Raw genomic sequence first — 16524 nt, 5'->3', positions numbered from 1 at the left:
AATGCAGATGCTAGCCAAGAATGCAGGTTGCGCTTTTGTGTTGGGCCACGAATGGAACCTGTGTGATGTCTTCCGTACGTGTCAGACGTGATCAGAACAATGTTGTGTGTAGTCGTGAGGGCATTATGTGGTGGTAAAATTGTTGTTGCTTGTATGTTGGGTGCTCCCTCAATCAGGGTAGCCTAAGTGTTTGGTGCTTCAGGAGACACTGTATCGAAGATTTATACGACTTATAGACAAAGTGGGAAAATATCAATGCGCTAAGTCGCAAACACTGATGTAACTGAGTGATGTCTGATCATGGTGGACGGACAGTGAAGAGGATTATGACGAAAAATAAGAGGACGATATCAGCACCAAACCAAGACGAATGGACTCCATCAGCAGGGAATTGCAGGGAATGCTCACAAAAACCAGTCCTGGACGATGTGACCTGTGTGAAAAGGCGTCCTGTCTTCTTGGAATATAGCACTACCTTTGAGGAAAATAATATTGTACCAGTGGATGGACCTCATGAGCTAAAACGGTAAGACAATCACTGACAGTAACGCGACCCTGCGGAATATCCAGAGGGAACATGGTGAGGCTGCCTAGATCATTGCCAATCCCATCCCGCCACATTTCCCTTATGGGAATTGAATTCGGCGAGATGGAAACAGTGTGACACAACACTCATGCCGTATGGTGACCTTCTTCCAATGCTACGTAGTTCAGTTTTATAGCTTCGGCACCACGTTTTTGCATCACTGACGAACAGGACGAGCACTTGCCTGCTGATAGAGTTCGATTCGTGTTGTTTTGGAGGGGCTATCGCCGCCTTATTTTTCATCATAATCGTCTTCGATGATTGTCCATCACTATCAGTCATCTCTCAGTTTCTCCAGTGTTGTGTCTCAGAGGACGATGTTTTTCCGTGTTCTCTTTACGCCGTATAAATCTTTGATGCAGTGCCTCTTGAAATTCCAAACACTTTGGATGTCAGGAGCACACACCATATGAGCACCAACAATTTGCCCTCGCTTGAACTCAGTTACCTCCAACATGATGCACTCACGACTACACACAACACTTTTCTGATCACGACTGACAAGTACCGAGGACATTACTCAGGTGCTGTGCGTGGACGAATACTAGAACGTAACCTGCAGGCTTGGCTAGCATCTGCTTTTATGTCGAAGCTTGCATTTCCATATTTTTGTCCAAACGCTGTAGTCAACCACGTGGATGGGAAGTTGAAAATGAAAGGGACAAGGACTACAAAAATACTTCAAGACTTTTTTCCGTAAGGACACAAATACGAATACATTGTTTAGTGTGGATACATACTGATAAATATCGTTCGAGCTTCTAGCCGTGTCTAGCAGCTTAGAACCCACGAGCTTTCGACAGAGCACCCGCAGGCCATTGTCAAGTGGGGAGTGACACTTGAAAATAGCCGAGGAGCATTCGGTCGAAAACTTTTGGATTTTAAACGACTTGACGCTGTAGGAAGCCGGAGAGAATTTTAACATAAGCAATTACTAAAAGAAGAATCACGATCTTTGAGTGTGGGAGGTGGGGCGGGTAAGGGGCGGGCTGTGAGAGGGAATGAGGGGGTGGGGTGGGGGAGGGGAGTCGCAGTTACCTGACTCAAGAGGGCCAACGTATCACGTGAGCGTGGTTGAACGTGAGTAAATTTCTCACGTTAGAATAAGAAGGGAAATTTGCTTTCAAGATTAGTACGGTCAAACGCAGGCAAGTCTCAGAAACAACTTTGAAAAAACTTGTTTTAAATACTGAGAACAAAAGATAGAGTAGGCTGCAAACTCATTCCACAAATAACAAAACTCGAAAATTTAATTACCGACAGAAAAGCGTAAAGAACCTACGAAGTCACGTAAGAAACCTACATTAGGAACATCCTAGGGCGAGCGTTTGTCTATAGGACAAAGCAAAGAACGATGACGAACATCGCAGTGCAGTAAGTATACCTCATTCCGCAAACGGCGCTCCTTCAAGACATCTGGCCGGAACAGGAAACAGTCTCAGAGAGCATAGCCACCACACACTAGAGCTAGTTCCTCGCCGCAAACGGAACCTGCTGGGCGAGAGTTACATCTTCGTATTACCAACCCCTAAACTGCTGTTCCGCTTCTTCGTAATGAGTAAATACCGCAGGTGGAGTGCACAATGGTACGAAGTAACCCGGCTAGAATCCCACGCGATGGTCAAATTACTTGAAGTAATCGCTGCTGGGCACCTAAAGTTATTTGATTTAGTGGGTACTTCATGGAACTTTCCTAATGTACACGTTTCAGTTTCAACATAAGTCTACCCTTAATTGTGATCCGAGTCTTATATCTGTTACCGAGTATGACTTAAAGCCAAAAATTGATTTCGAAATCTCTTTCTAACTAGCATGTAATCCCGCTGGAATCTTCCAGTGTCACTGGGCATTTTACTAAAATAACTTCTCCCCTTGTGATTTCTGAACAATGTATTCGTTATTACTAGATGAACTTTATTGCAAAAATCAATTGAAGGCCTTGGCTGTAAAAAAAATGGCAAGAGACAGTCGTTGAGAACAGAGATACTTGTGGTGAAACATGGTACGTGAAGTGCTTCATTCATTTCAGTTGATAGTCCGTGATAAAGCGAGAAATGGCAGGTCTCTAATTTAAGGTTTTCGATACTGGCAACTGCGTCAGTACGTATGTAAGTAAACAGTGGTTACGTGGCAAAAATGAGGTTACCAGTAGCAAGTAAACAGTGGCAAGCCAGTGGTAACTCATGTGAAATGGACTCAGTTTGTCACTAAACAATGTTAAGTACCCACTCATATATTCTTAAGAATAAAATTTTGGATAGAATTTATAATTTTAATAACACTTCGTTCCTCTAAAAATATTTGAAAGCAATGGGTTATCTGAATAAAACCATCACAGAGGGATGCACTTGAAATATCTTACTTTCAAGATTTTAATTGAAACATTACTGTGAAATTTCTCAAAACAACCAGCTTGTCCCCTACAATAGTTTACAGTGAAGGTCTTCAGTTGGTCTTCGTTTCCTCCATTCCTACTACCGAGCCCACGTGCATCAGTAACTCTCATTCTATTTCTTCCCCTACTTCCACCTTCCGATCCCCCATGATTATTAGATTATTATCTCCCTCTACGTACTGAATTAGCCATTCAGTGTCCTCATACACATACTCTACCTCTTCTCTCTTGTTTGTGATGTCAGCATGTATACGTGAACTATTGTTGTTGACATTGATTTTGCTTTGCTATGATTCTGATGAGAACAGCCCTATCACTGAACTAGTCCCAGTATTTACTCCCTGCGCTATCTTCTGTTTTATAACGAAACTTGCTATTTTAACACAATTTTCTGCTGCTGCAAATATTACCCTGTGAGATATTCATCTGTCCAGTAAGCCATATCTTCATTCCATTTCACTTCACTGATTGAGGATTTGCATTTTGTTTCTATGATTTTCTAGCTCCCTTGCTACTTTCAGACTTCTGACGTTCCATGCTCTGACTCGTAGAATGTGACTATTTCGTTGGTTATTCAGTCTGTTTACCTACGCCTCGGCTGTGCCCACGTGGAGGTGCGAATGGAGCACTAATGCGGAACTTTAGTCAGTAGCAGGATCATCATGACACTTTTTTAACTGCAGGTCACATCTCCTGTGGATACACATTATGTATTATTTGTGCAGTGGTATCCCACCTTTTAGGGGAATTCGATCCCAAGAACAAGAGGTTGCCCCGAACTTCGGTCCGCTTCTACACTCTCTCTGACAAGGCCGTTGGAAGAATGAGGGTACTTTCTGTGTCGGGAGACATCGGCCACCATTGCTGGTGATGTTCGTTTCATGTTTAAGCAGTAGCTGGGACCGAACACATGATCAGGACTTTTCGGTTACTAGCCAAAACCACCACGATTAGATCACGGGTAATTGGTTTGAGCTCCCAACTAACATTACCTGCCTTTTACGGTCCTTACTACTAGAAAATTTCTTGTAGTTTTTCATTCCTAGTGATATGTCTTAGTTCCTGTATATGTTTTGTATACCCGTTATTCTCTGTAGAGTACGAGAGTGCATACATGTATTCTGGGAATTTCAGACGTCTTACTTTACTCGTTAAATCCCTACTATAGTTCAAAATCCTATAAGGAAGCGATCAAAAAGCTTCCGTGCGACGGCCGTACAATCTGGAATCGGTATGCCGATCAGGCAGAATCGCCGTACGCAATGAAGTTATCATCCTACCGACGCAACAGATCGAAGATACCCGTTGAGTACAGCACAGGGCCGTGATTCCTGAAGAATTCCGTAACTACATCACTTCAAGGCGGTTTTAAGGGAGTGAGGGCGTGATAATAGCATGGGGAGAGAACAGGACTAGAGGGCGGATGTTCGAGTGTCTCCTACTTGAGAGGGGGCTTGCATCCCAGATCGACTGGCGTCTTGTATCGAATCGCGACCACCACAGAACTTGGCGCACCATTCCACAGCTGTGATTTTCGACAGACGTGCTACCCTGTCCACAATCTTCATTCTCCAGCGGCCGAGGAAAGAATAACAGCACGTTGGTGCTATTTGGACGCACTTGATAATAACGTCGTCATAGTTCACCTTACAGCATTTACTGTACACACGTCGGAAAGACACGGATGCCACACTAATTCCTTGGCTATATATCCTTTGCTACACTGAAGAGCCAAAGGAACTGGTACGCTTGCCTAATGTCGTGTAAGGCCCTCCGCAAGCACGCAGAAGTGCCGCAACACGACGTGGCATGGACTCGATTAATGTCTGAAGTAGTTCTGGAAGGAATTGACGCCATGGATCCTGAAGGATGTCCGTAACTCCGTAAGAGCGCGAGGGGGTGGAGATCTCTTCTGAATAGCATGTTGGAAGGCATCCCAGATATGATCAATAACGTTCACGTAACTCAGAAGAGTGTTTATGGTGACATTCTGTAGCAATTGTGGACGTGTGGGGTGTTGCACTGTCGTGCTGGAATTGCCCAAGTCCATCGGAATACAAAATGGACATAAAAGGATGCAGGCAATCATACAGGATGCTTATGTACGTGTCACCTGTCAGAGTTATTTCTAGATGTATCAGGGGTCACGTTAATACTACAGCCGCACACGCCCTATACCATTACTGAGCCCCCACGAGTTTGAACAGTGCCCTGCTGACATGCACGGTCCATGGATTCATGAGGTCGTCTCATATCCGTACACGTCCATCCACTCGATGGAATCTGAAACGCCGGGCGCTGTGGCCGAGCTGTTCTAGGCGCTTCAGTTCGGAGCCGCGCTGCTCCTACGGCCGCAGGTTCGAATACTACCTCGGTCATGGATGTGTGTGATGTCCTTCAGTTAGTTATGTTTAAGAAGTTCTAAGTCTAGGGGGGACTGATGGCCTGAGATGTTAGGTCCCAAAGTGATTAGAGATATTTGAACCATTTTTGAATATGAAACGAGACACGTTCGACCAGGCAACATGTTCCCAGTCATCAACAGTCCAGTGTCGGTGCTGACGGGCTCTGGCGAGGGGTAAAGCTTTGTGTCGTGCAGTCATCAAGGGTACACGAATGGACCTTCAGCAACGAAAGCCCATTTCGATGATGTTTCGTTGAATTATTCGTACGCTGACACTTGTTGATGGTCCAGCATTGAAATATGCAGCAATTTGAGGAAGGGTTGCACTTCTGTCGCGATGAAAGATCCTCTTTAGAAGTAGTTGATCCCTTTCTTACAGGATCGTTTTCCAGCCGCAGCGATGTCGGAGATTTTATGTTTTACCGGATTCCTGATATTCACCGTGAACTCGTGAAATGGTCGTACTAGAAAATCCACACTTCATCACTACCTCGTAGATATTGTGTCCCATACCTCGTGCACCACCTTCAAACTCACTTAAATCTTGATAACCTGCCATTGTAGCAGAAGTAACGGATCTGACAACAGCACTAGACACTTGCTGTCTTATACAGACGTGGCCGACCACAGGGCCGTATTCTTTCTTTTTACATACCTCTGTATTTTAATACGCATGCCTATACCACTCCCTTTGGCTCTTCAGCAATGCTCTCAAACGGAAACTGCTTGATTTCCCCTGATATTAGCTGTACGTAATGTGACTTCAGCTGCAGAACAACAGTTTCATCACAAATAATTTGTGGCAGAGTTGACTGAAATGTGTACGGAACAGAGTGTTCTGTCTGTGATGAAATTACCTATTACTGTAAGCATTTATAATGGATTTTTATTACTGTTGGCCAAATTTTACAGGGAGTGAGTGACGTGGTTGGCGATCATCCGTCCCCGGATGGGCTGCCTCCGCCACCACCTCCAGAATTTACGAACGAGGAACTAGACGGTGTAGAATCAGTCGGTGGAAGCTTGGCGAGCGGTTGGCACACCACGACGACGCAGTCTCCTCAAGGTTGCGCAGCATCAAGTGCAGCTACTACTCAGCCTCCAACCAACTACTGGGACACCACTCAATCCACATACAACTACTGGTATCCAACCACTACAACTACTCAGTCGCCCTACAATTACTGGTACCAAAATATGAATACGACCCAGTATCCGTATAACTACTGGAACCCCAGCACTACTACAACACAATCCCCTCAAAATTACTGGAATACGAATGAAGCTACTACTCAGCGTCCTTATAATTACTGGGATACAAGCACAACTACAATACGTCCTCCTTACAACTATTGGTATACAAATAAAGACACAACTCAGAATCCTCTCAATTACTGGGGTACAACCACATCCACAACACCGTCTCCTTATGACTACTGGAATACAAACCAGAACCCACAAAATTTCTGGGAGACAACAAATACGACTACAGCAAGTCCTTACGATTATTGGCAGACAGCCACGACTACGACTCAGTCGCCTTACAGTTATTGGTCTACAACGACACAAGACCCGCGTTACTGGTATACAACACCAACTAGTTCAACGCCCACAAAGTCACCGTACGAAATTTGGTACGATTATTGGTACGGTAACGCCACAACGAGTACTAAATCACCTTACCAAAACTGGTACGATAATTGGTACGGTAACGTCACAACAACTACCAAGTCACCGTATGAAAACTGGTATGATAACTGGTATGGTAGTACAACAACAACAACAACAACAAACAAGTCACCATACGAAAACTGGTATGATAATTGGTATGGTAACGCAACAACAACAACCAAGTCACCCTACGAAGACTGGTACGCTAATTGGTATGGTAACACCACAACAACTACCAAGTCACCCTATGAAAACTGGTACAATTACTGGTATAGTAGCTCCACTACAACGACAAAGTCACCTTATGACAGCTGGTACGACTACTGGTCAAAGAAAAGGACGACGACAACAACACCAACGACGAGTGAGCCACAGTCACAATATAATTGGTACTACGGCTGGCCAACGACTACAACGAGCAAGCCACCGCCGACGAACCCAACACAGTCCCAGTACAACTGGTACTCTGGCTGGCCCACCACAACCAGGCCTAGTACTACTGAGCCACCAACTACACAGCGGCCATGGTACGACTACTGGTCGACACCATCTACCACTACGAGCAAACCACCGACAAATGCACAATCACATTACAACTGGTATTACGGCTGGCCAACACAGACCACATCAAAGAGTACAGAGCCACCTACTACACAGAGACCATGGAACGACTACTGGTCAACGACGTCTCGTCCACCAAGTACACAATCGCAGAACAACTGGTTCGACAGCTGGAAGATACCCACAACGACACAGCGTCCGTGGTACGATTACTGGTCGACAACCAGTCGTCCTCAGAGCGGTCAGTCGCAGTACGACTGGTACCACAACTGGCTTGGTACCACAACTGCAACAGCGACCTCGCAGCCCCCAACGGAACTTCCGACAACCACTCGTAGTCCGTGGTATGACTACTGGGGAACCACAAAGCGACCTTACGCGTGGTACAACAGCTGGGGAAATGGCCCAGCTGCCACCACCATCACCACCACCGAGTCTCCTACTTCACAAGCACAGGCCACTGGGTCCCCGCCGTACAGTTACTGGTCTCCTGGTCAACAGCCAGCTGATCCGATGCAGTCTTCCGACAACACCGTCTCGTCTGGTGACAAACCTGCAGTGCAACAGCTGCAGGGCACTCATTATAATCCTGACGGCAGTTACGTCTTGGAGTGAGTATTCGCGTTGGTGCCTTGTTTTCTTGTTCTTATAATCTACACTAATGCTCATAAATTAAGGATAATTGCAGAATGTGGTGCCATTCAAAGTAGCAGTACACACAACTGTCGCTAATAGCGTAGGCACATAGGGAACACACACAGCACAGATCTGTAAGTCCACGGTATTGGTGATAAGTTGAGGAAACCGTTCCGAAACACATATGCTACAAAACGCCACTGTTTACTGCGCATGTACCCCAACATCAATATGGCATATGATCAGCATGCACAAGTACACAGGCCGCACAACGGGTTGGCATACTCTGGATCAGGTGGGAAAGCAGCTGCTGGGGTATAGCCTCCCATTCTTGCAACAGTGCCTGTCGGAGCTCCTGAAGTTCAAAATGGCTCTGAGCACTATGGGACTCAACTTCTGAGGTCATTAGTCCCCTAGAACTTAGAACTAGTTAAACCTAAGGACAGCACAAACATCCATGCCCGAGGCAGGATTCGAACCTGCGACCGTAGCGGTCTTGCGGTTCCAGACTGCAGCGCCTTTAACCGCACGGCCACTTCGGCCGGCTAGCTCCTGAAGTGTCCTAGGGGCTTGAAGACGTGCTCCGATACGTCGACCGAGAGCATCCCAGGCGTGCTCGATGGGGTTTAGGTCTGTAGAACAGGCAGGCGACTCCATTCGCCTGATATCTTCTGTTTCAAGGTACTCCACCACGGTGGCAGCTCGGTGGGGCCGTCCATCAGGACGAAGGTGCTCCCCACTGCACCCCTGAAAAGGCGGACACACTGGTGCAAAATGATGTCCCGATACACCTGACCTATTACAGTTCCTCTGTCAAAGACAGGCAAGGGTGTACATGCACCAATCATAATCCCACCCTACACCATCAAACCACGACCTCCATACAGGTCGCTTTCAAGGACATTAAGGGGTTGGTATCTGGTTCCTGGGTCACGCCAGATGAAAACCCGGCGAGAATCACTGTTCACACTATATCTGGACTCGTCCGTGAACATAACCTGGGACCACTGTTCCAATGACCATGTACTGTGTTCTTGACACCAGGCATTACTGGCTCTCCAGTGACCAGGGGTCAGTGGAATGCACCTTGCTGGTCTCCGGGTGATTAAACCATGTTTTTTCAGTCGTCTGTAGACTGTGTGTCTGGAGACAACTGTTCCAGTGGCTGCGGTAAGGTCCCGAGCAAGGCTACCTGCAGTACTCCGTGGCCGTCTGCGGGCATTGATGGTGAGATATCGGTCTTCTTGTGGTGTTGTACACTGTGGACGTTCCGTACTGTAGCGCCTGGAAACGTTTCATGTCTGCTGGAATCATTGCCATAATACTGAGATCACACTTTGTGGCACACGGAGGGCCCGTGCTACGACCTGCTGTGTTTGACCAGCCTCCAGTTGCCGTTGTATTCTACCTCTCATAACGTCATCAATAGGTGTCCTTTGAGCCATTTTGAACACACAGTCATCATTAGCACGTCTAAAAACGTCTGCACACTTACTCGCTGCACCAAGATACCTCTGCGTATGTGGACTGCTGCCAGCGCCACCGTGCGGCGACTGCAGGTCAAATGCACCGCATGGTCATACCCCGAGGTGATTTAAACCCGCAAACCACCCACCAGAGCGTTGTTTCACCATGTATCGGCATCATCCTTAATTTATGAAGATGAGTGTATGTTATTAATTTGTTATATTTGCTTAAAAAGAACTACTAATGTGCTTTTCTTACTAGAGTCAAATTGTTTTATGAGAGGTAGATTTCACAGTAGTCATGACACAATGTCACAGCAATCTTATAAACCATATTAAAAGGAGAGGAATTCATACACTTTGTACGTCTGCATCTTCTAACGAGAGGCTGCAGCCTCTCCTGACATTCCAGGGGCAACACCCTGGATGATGGCTTTGCTGTTTTCGTACTGTGAAAGCCTGAAAGCAAGGTAAGCGGCTCTAATTTAATAATCCGCTTGAGTCGAATATTAGGGAGGTAAAAGAGCTATAAAACTATCAATAAGTTGTCTTGTTTACTCTGGGTTATATGTAGAGAAAATATAATGGGTTAGCATATGTAATACAGTATTTCCATTCTTTTTGCCATGCGTGGACAGGTTCAAATAGAAGAGGAATGGGAATTGACTTAGACTACATTTTAATACTGTAGCTGTTATTCGTTTAGGAAGAGTCACACTAATGGCTCAAGTTCTGGAAAACACTACTTCGCGCCATGTTTCCTTGTGCCATACATACAGGAGTTCCAGCAGTAATTGATTCCTTTCCTCTGTAATGAGTTATTTAAGGGTATACTCTTCACAATGTTTTTCGTCTCTTATTGGTTCTTTAGGTCCTTTTGTTTAAAAATTTTCTAATCAGTAAGCTATAAAGGAGAAAGTGGGGGAATTTGGCGCATCTAAGGCATTCTGACTATAGCCTTTATACTGTAATACGTAGAGGCTCAAATTTTCGTATAGAATTAGCGGCATGTGTTTATTGTAACATACCTTAAAACCATATATATACAGCTACACGCTTTAGAAAAAAGCTGATATTTATGACGTCATTATGCTGTGCCATTTTGCCCTAAGTACAGGGTAAAATGACGCACTAAGTAGGGTACATTGGCAGAAGGAATGGTATAAGGTATTTAATTCCACACATTTTATAATAAAAAATGTGTGCATTCAATATCATGATTATTAAACCGAATACTGAACAACATAGCTTACGAAAAGAAAATAGCGAAAATATCAGTTTAATTAACTATGGAATAGGTACAAAACAATGATAATAGTTTTCTTATAAACGGAGACAAAAATAAAGACGAATACTTGAGTATAAGCGTATTCAGTAATTTGTCTCTTGCAAACGCGTAAAACAATTAACGCTTCTTCAGAGAGGAGTCACAGTTATAGTTTTCAGGAGTGTTCCACCCACTCTATTCAGAACGGCGCGAAAAAGTACAAGAAATTCACCGGTACTATTCCTCGCCATCTTTGCCGAATTGACAGTTGATTACGCAAAGGCCTTTGTCGCTGGTATGTTATGCTGGATGGCGCTCTGTTTGATAGAAGTCCCTTTACGAACAGCACTGACAGCATTTCTTAATTGATCCGCTGTGTAAGACGCTCTCTCTGTTTTACGGGTGTATGTCCTCGGCATCTGAACAGGGGAATCCATTCTTATAAAACTGATGCACTATGTTATTTTGACTTTCATAAAGTATGCATTAACGTATCTCACTTAGCGGCCTACTTTCATTGGTCTGAAAATGAAATGGGATAAAATGACGCACTGGGCCTTTGTGCGTCAAATTACCCCAACGAGCATGGCAAACTATAGTTCCACACTCGTGGTTTGCTTAAAAGAAATAATGCTAATATAATCGTGAGTGTTAATGTCCAGAGATAACTTGTATTTTAGTATAGCAGGAAACGGCTTATCCGTTGGAAACTGGAGATCAGATATTAGAATAAGTAAGAGCACACTCTTACCTCTTGTGCCGACAACTGGCAAGTAATTGATCAAGCCTATGCATGCTTATTTGTATTACTGAGCACCAGATGGCAGCACCGATCGGCTAAGATAACCTCTCACAGTTAAACACATATTGATGTGCGCCATTTTACCCGCTGCACCAAATTGTCCCGGTCTCCCCAACTATATACTGACTCACTCCATGACTAAGTACCGCTGACTTGCATGGTCCCACGGAACCTGCTAAATAAACCTAAATAAAGAGAACCCATCCTCCTTCTAGTAAGCATCTTCCACAGATCGGTCTCCACACCTATTCGGTTTAGTTCTCCTTAATTTTATCATTTGTCTCTAAATTCAAATTAACACTATGCCGTCCGGTGACACCACAGTGGTGTCGTGCCCGAAATAGCGGTCAACGGCCGGCGACACCACTGTGGTGTCGTGAGCATAGTATCGCGCAGTGGCCGGCGACAGCACGTTAGTATCTTGGGCATTCTGTTGGTGTTTTGTTTAGGTAACAATAAGTTATACACGTCCAAGTGTTTTGTTTTTATAAGTACTTGTGCCCTTTCGTCATGGCGGACGAAAGAGAGAATACGATTATTTACGATGAAGGCGCGGACGTCTTGTCTGACGTTCCGGACGACTTGGACAATTGAGAAGAAGACACTGGATATCAAAAAAATGAAAGTGAAGCAGAATCGTAGGAAGATGGTTAAATACGTCCAAGAAGAATTCGGCGAACGCTACAGTTGCCAACTGATTCGGCTGAATCAGACGAAGAAGACATGCACAGTGGTCAGACTTTGATTTACCGAGGACCAATAATAAATTTGAAGGATCCCCGGGTCCAAACATATTTCCCAAAGATACACAGAGCGTCGAGGATATCGTACAATTATATATTTGGAACGATCTATTTGACTATATTAACAAACAAAAAAATGTTCAAATGCGTGTGAAATCTTATGGGACTTAACTGCTAAGGTCATCAGTCCCTAAGCTTACACATTTACTTTACTTTACACGTGGCTAAGGCCTTATCGACCATACACCTGCTCTACGAGCCTCTTCCAATTATTTCTATCCAGGGAAATTGTTGTCCAATCAGATTTGATGCCCATCCTAGCTGCATCTTCCCGGATATTCTCCATCCACCTAATTCGAGGTCTTCCTCTTCTTCTCTTTCCTTCTAACTTCTTAGTGGATGCTATTTTGGGTAGTCTGTTCTCCGGCATCCTTGCTACATGACCAGCCCAGTTCAGTCTTCTCTTCTTTAACATTTCCACAATAGTACTATGTTTGTACAGCTCCCGTAGTTCTTCATTTTTCCTTATCCTCCACTCCATGACATTTTCATCGAAGATTGGTCCAAATATTTTTCTTAGTATTTTTCTTTCAAATATCAACAGTTTTTCTTCATCTTTTTTCCTGAATGTAATAGCTTCACATCCATATAATGCTACTGGTACAATAGTTGACTGATAAAAACGGATTTTGAATTCAGTACTAAGTGATCTCATCCTTAAAATTTTGATACAGCTGTAAAAAGTTCTATTAGCTGCTGCTAGACGGGCGTCTATTTCTATTTCTGCTCTATTGTCTCTGCTAAAAAGACTCCCTAAGTACTTGAAGTGGTCAACTGCCTTGAAAGTGAGACCATTTACGATCAGTGGTGTATTCTTTTGGAGTTTTTTACTTATGACTAGATATTCTGTCTTTTCTTCATTCACATGAAGTCCAGCTTTCTCAGCTATTTTGTAATAATTTTGCATCATCCTGATTAATTCAGCTTTTGAAGTGCTTATTAAGGCTACATCATCTGCATAAGCAAGTCTAGTAATGTTCTGTCCCTGCAGTTGGATCCCTTGTGGATTAGTTTTGGTGAATTCTCTATCAATCTTCTCTAAGATAATATTAAATAGAATAGGTGAGATGGCATCCCCTTGTCTCAGTCCAGTGTACACCTTAAAATTTTCAGTCTCTCCTGCAGGTGTCTTAACTTTGCATATGGTTTCTTCCAAACACATTTTAACTAATTTGATTAATTTTAATGGTATTTCAAATTCTTTCATGGTGTTTAAGAATGTCTGTCGGTGTATGTTTTCATAGGCCTTCTTGAAGTCTATAAATAGAATATGGATATCTACATTAAATTCCTATGCCTTCTCATTTATTTGTCTCAATGTGAATAAGTGATCCAAAGTGGATCTGTTAGTGCGGAAACCACATTGGTAGTCCCCAATCAGTTCTTCGGTTATGGGAATCAGTCTGTGTAGTATACACATCGACAAAATTTTATACGTGACATCGAGTAGGGCAATTCCTCTGTAGTTATCACAGACAAGGGGATCATTCTTCTTAAAGATGGGGCATATAATTGCAGTTTTCCAATCGGCCGGTATGTTTTCTGTCTCCCAAATTGTTTCAATTAAGGAATGTAGTTCTATTTCCAATTGTGGTCCTCCATTTTTTAAAAGCTCAGCATATACCTGGTCCTCCCCACAGGCCTTGTTGTTCTTTAATTTCTTTATTGTTTGTCTTATTTCATTTACTGATGGTGTGTTGACTTGTATATCAACTGTATCTGGTACTTCAAATGTAAAGTAATATTGTGGATCATTGCAGTTGAGAAGCTGTGTAAAGTATGTCTTCCATGTTTCTTGTATGTCATTCTTGTTTGTAAGTATTTTCCCATTATGGTCCTTTATAAACTGTTCCCTTTTAGTGAATTTTCCCAAGGACTTTTTTATATTCTGGTACATCTGCCTTGCTCTGTGATGCTTGAAATCATCCTCCGCTTCTCTTACCATGTTGTTGTAGTGTTTTCTCTTCTCTTGTCTTAGAGTTCGTTGTGTTTCCTTGCGGATTTTATAGTATCTCTCCTTTAGTGTAATATTGTCCATGTCTTGTAACCATGCCTTCCTCGCATTTTGCCTCTCCAGTACTCTTTCTTGGCACTTTATATTAAACCAGATTTTGTTAGTTCGTTTTCTTTTACCTATAGTTTTGGAAGCTACATCTTGAATACTGTTTCTGAGGTGTCTCCATCTACTTTCCACGTCTTGCTGGTCACTATGTGTCAGTCTAGATTCCGATAGGTTAATTTCTATTTCTTTCCTAAAGTTTTCTTTTATTTTTTCTTCTGCCAGATTTTCTACATCGTACCTTTTAATTTCAACCCTATTTGTACTTTGTTTCTTTTTTAGCTTTATTTTCATTTGAGCTATGATTAACATATGGTCTGTCTCACAATCTGCTCCCCTAAAAGTTCTAACGTCTTTAATACTGTTTTGAAATCGTCTTTGGATGGCGACATGGTCAATCTGGTTCACTACTTTTCCATCTGGTGATATCCATGTCCCTAAATGAATGCGTTTGTGTTGGAATTTTGTGCTGCTTAATGTGAGACCATTTGCCATTGCAAAGTTTATGAGTCGCACACCATTCTCTGAACTTTCATCATGTAAGCTGTAATTCCCAATGGTTGGTTTGTAGATTTCTTCTTTTCCAACTTTGGCATTAAAGTCTCCTAACACTATTGTTACGTTATGTCTACTTATTGAATTATATGTCTGTTCCAGTTGACTATAAAATTCTTCTTTCACGTCATCTTCCTTATCTTCTGTGGGTGCATGAACATTTATAAATGTAATATCAAACGACTGAGCCTGAACTGTAATGTGTGATATTCGGTTATTAATTGATTTGAATTCCTTTATTGTGTCAATTGCTGTTTTATGAATGTAAAAGCCCGTTCCAAATTCATGGCGCTGACCGCAGTCTCCATACATTATTGTCCCGTCTCCTATTTTCATTGATCCCGTTCCCTGCCATCTTATTTCTTGGAGCGCTACCAGTTGTACCTTGTATTTTCCTAGTTCGTTTATTAGTATTTGTGCGCTTCCTGGGCGGTATAGACTTCTGACATTCCACGAACCAAAAGAGAAATCCTTGTAACTTTGCCAATTTCTGTTCCAGTAAATTCTGTCCTGTTTCCGAGGCATACCTTGAGTGTCCTGACCGGCCATTGTTTTACATGAGTGGGTTGGTAGCCCTCTGCACAACCCCCAACCTGGAGGACCAGGAGTCTTGATTTTGGGGTACTCTACCCCTATGGATTTGCCTTCACCATGGCTTAACGAGTCTTCCCTACCCGTGCTAGTTTTGGTCCAACCCGGGTATTTTATTTCCCCGGTACCCCCCATATCTGGAGAGCATTCCCCAATCCGCCACCCGGGGAGGCGCCCGATGGGGGACTAGCAACCCCACACGGGAAGCTTACACACTACTTAACCTAAATTATCCTAAGGACAAACACACACACCCATGCCCGTGGGAGGACTCGCACCTCCGCCGGGACTAGCCGCACAGTCCATGACTGCAGCGCCTGAGACCGCTCGGCTAATCCCGCGCGGCTCTGTATTAACAACGAAACCAAGAAGTACTATAGTCAAAATTGCAATAGAAGGAAACTCGATTTAAAATATGCCAAATTTGTCGACGTTACGGGACCCGAACTTAGAAAATGGTTTGGGATTGCTATCTTATTGGGAATTGTAAGAAAAGCAAGGATCAATGATTATTGGTCAACGAATCCGTTGATAGACACACCGATATTTCGCAAAACGATGTCCCGCAACCGATTCATACAAATATTATAATTTTTACATTTTTCCGACAGCAACAATAAACTGGATAATGCCGACCGGCTTGTCAAAGTGCAGTTCGTAATTGATTATTTTCCTAAAAGTTTAAAGATACGTTTATGTCAAAACATCTCAGTTGATGAAGGAATGAT

The 16524-nt window shown here is 43.5% G+C and overlaps 1 protein-coding gene across 1 annotated transcript in view; it reads left to right on the top strand.

Moving 5' to 3' along the window:
- The window catches only part of LOC126204169 (mucin-12), a 56867-nt gene that overhangs the window by 12908 nt on the left and 27435 nt on the right, over positions 1-16524 (top strand). The window contains exon 2 of the mRNA XM_049938575.1: positions 6298-8228. Within this exon, the coding sequence (XP_049794532.1) occupies positions 6298-8228 (1931 nt within the window). The remainder of the gene's footprint in view (positions 1-6297; positions 8229-16524) is intronic.

The sequence above is a fragment of the Schistocerca nitens genome, chromosome 9 (genome assembly GCF_023898315.1).
Source record: "Schistocerca nitens isolate TAMUIC-IGC-003100 chromosome 9, iqSchNite1.1, whole genome shotgun sequence".
Classification (NCBI taxonomy): Eukaryota; Metazoa; Arthropoda; class Insecta; order Orthoptera; family Acrididae; genus Schistocerca; species Schistocerca nitens.
The sequence above is the reverse complement of the archived record's forward strand: the minus strand, read 5'-3'. Positions and strand labels throughout refer to the sequence as shown.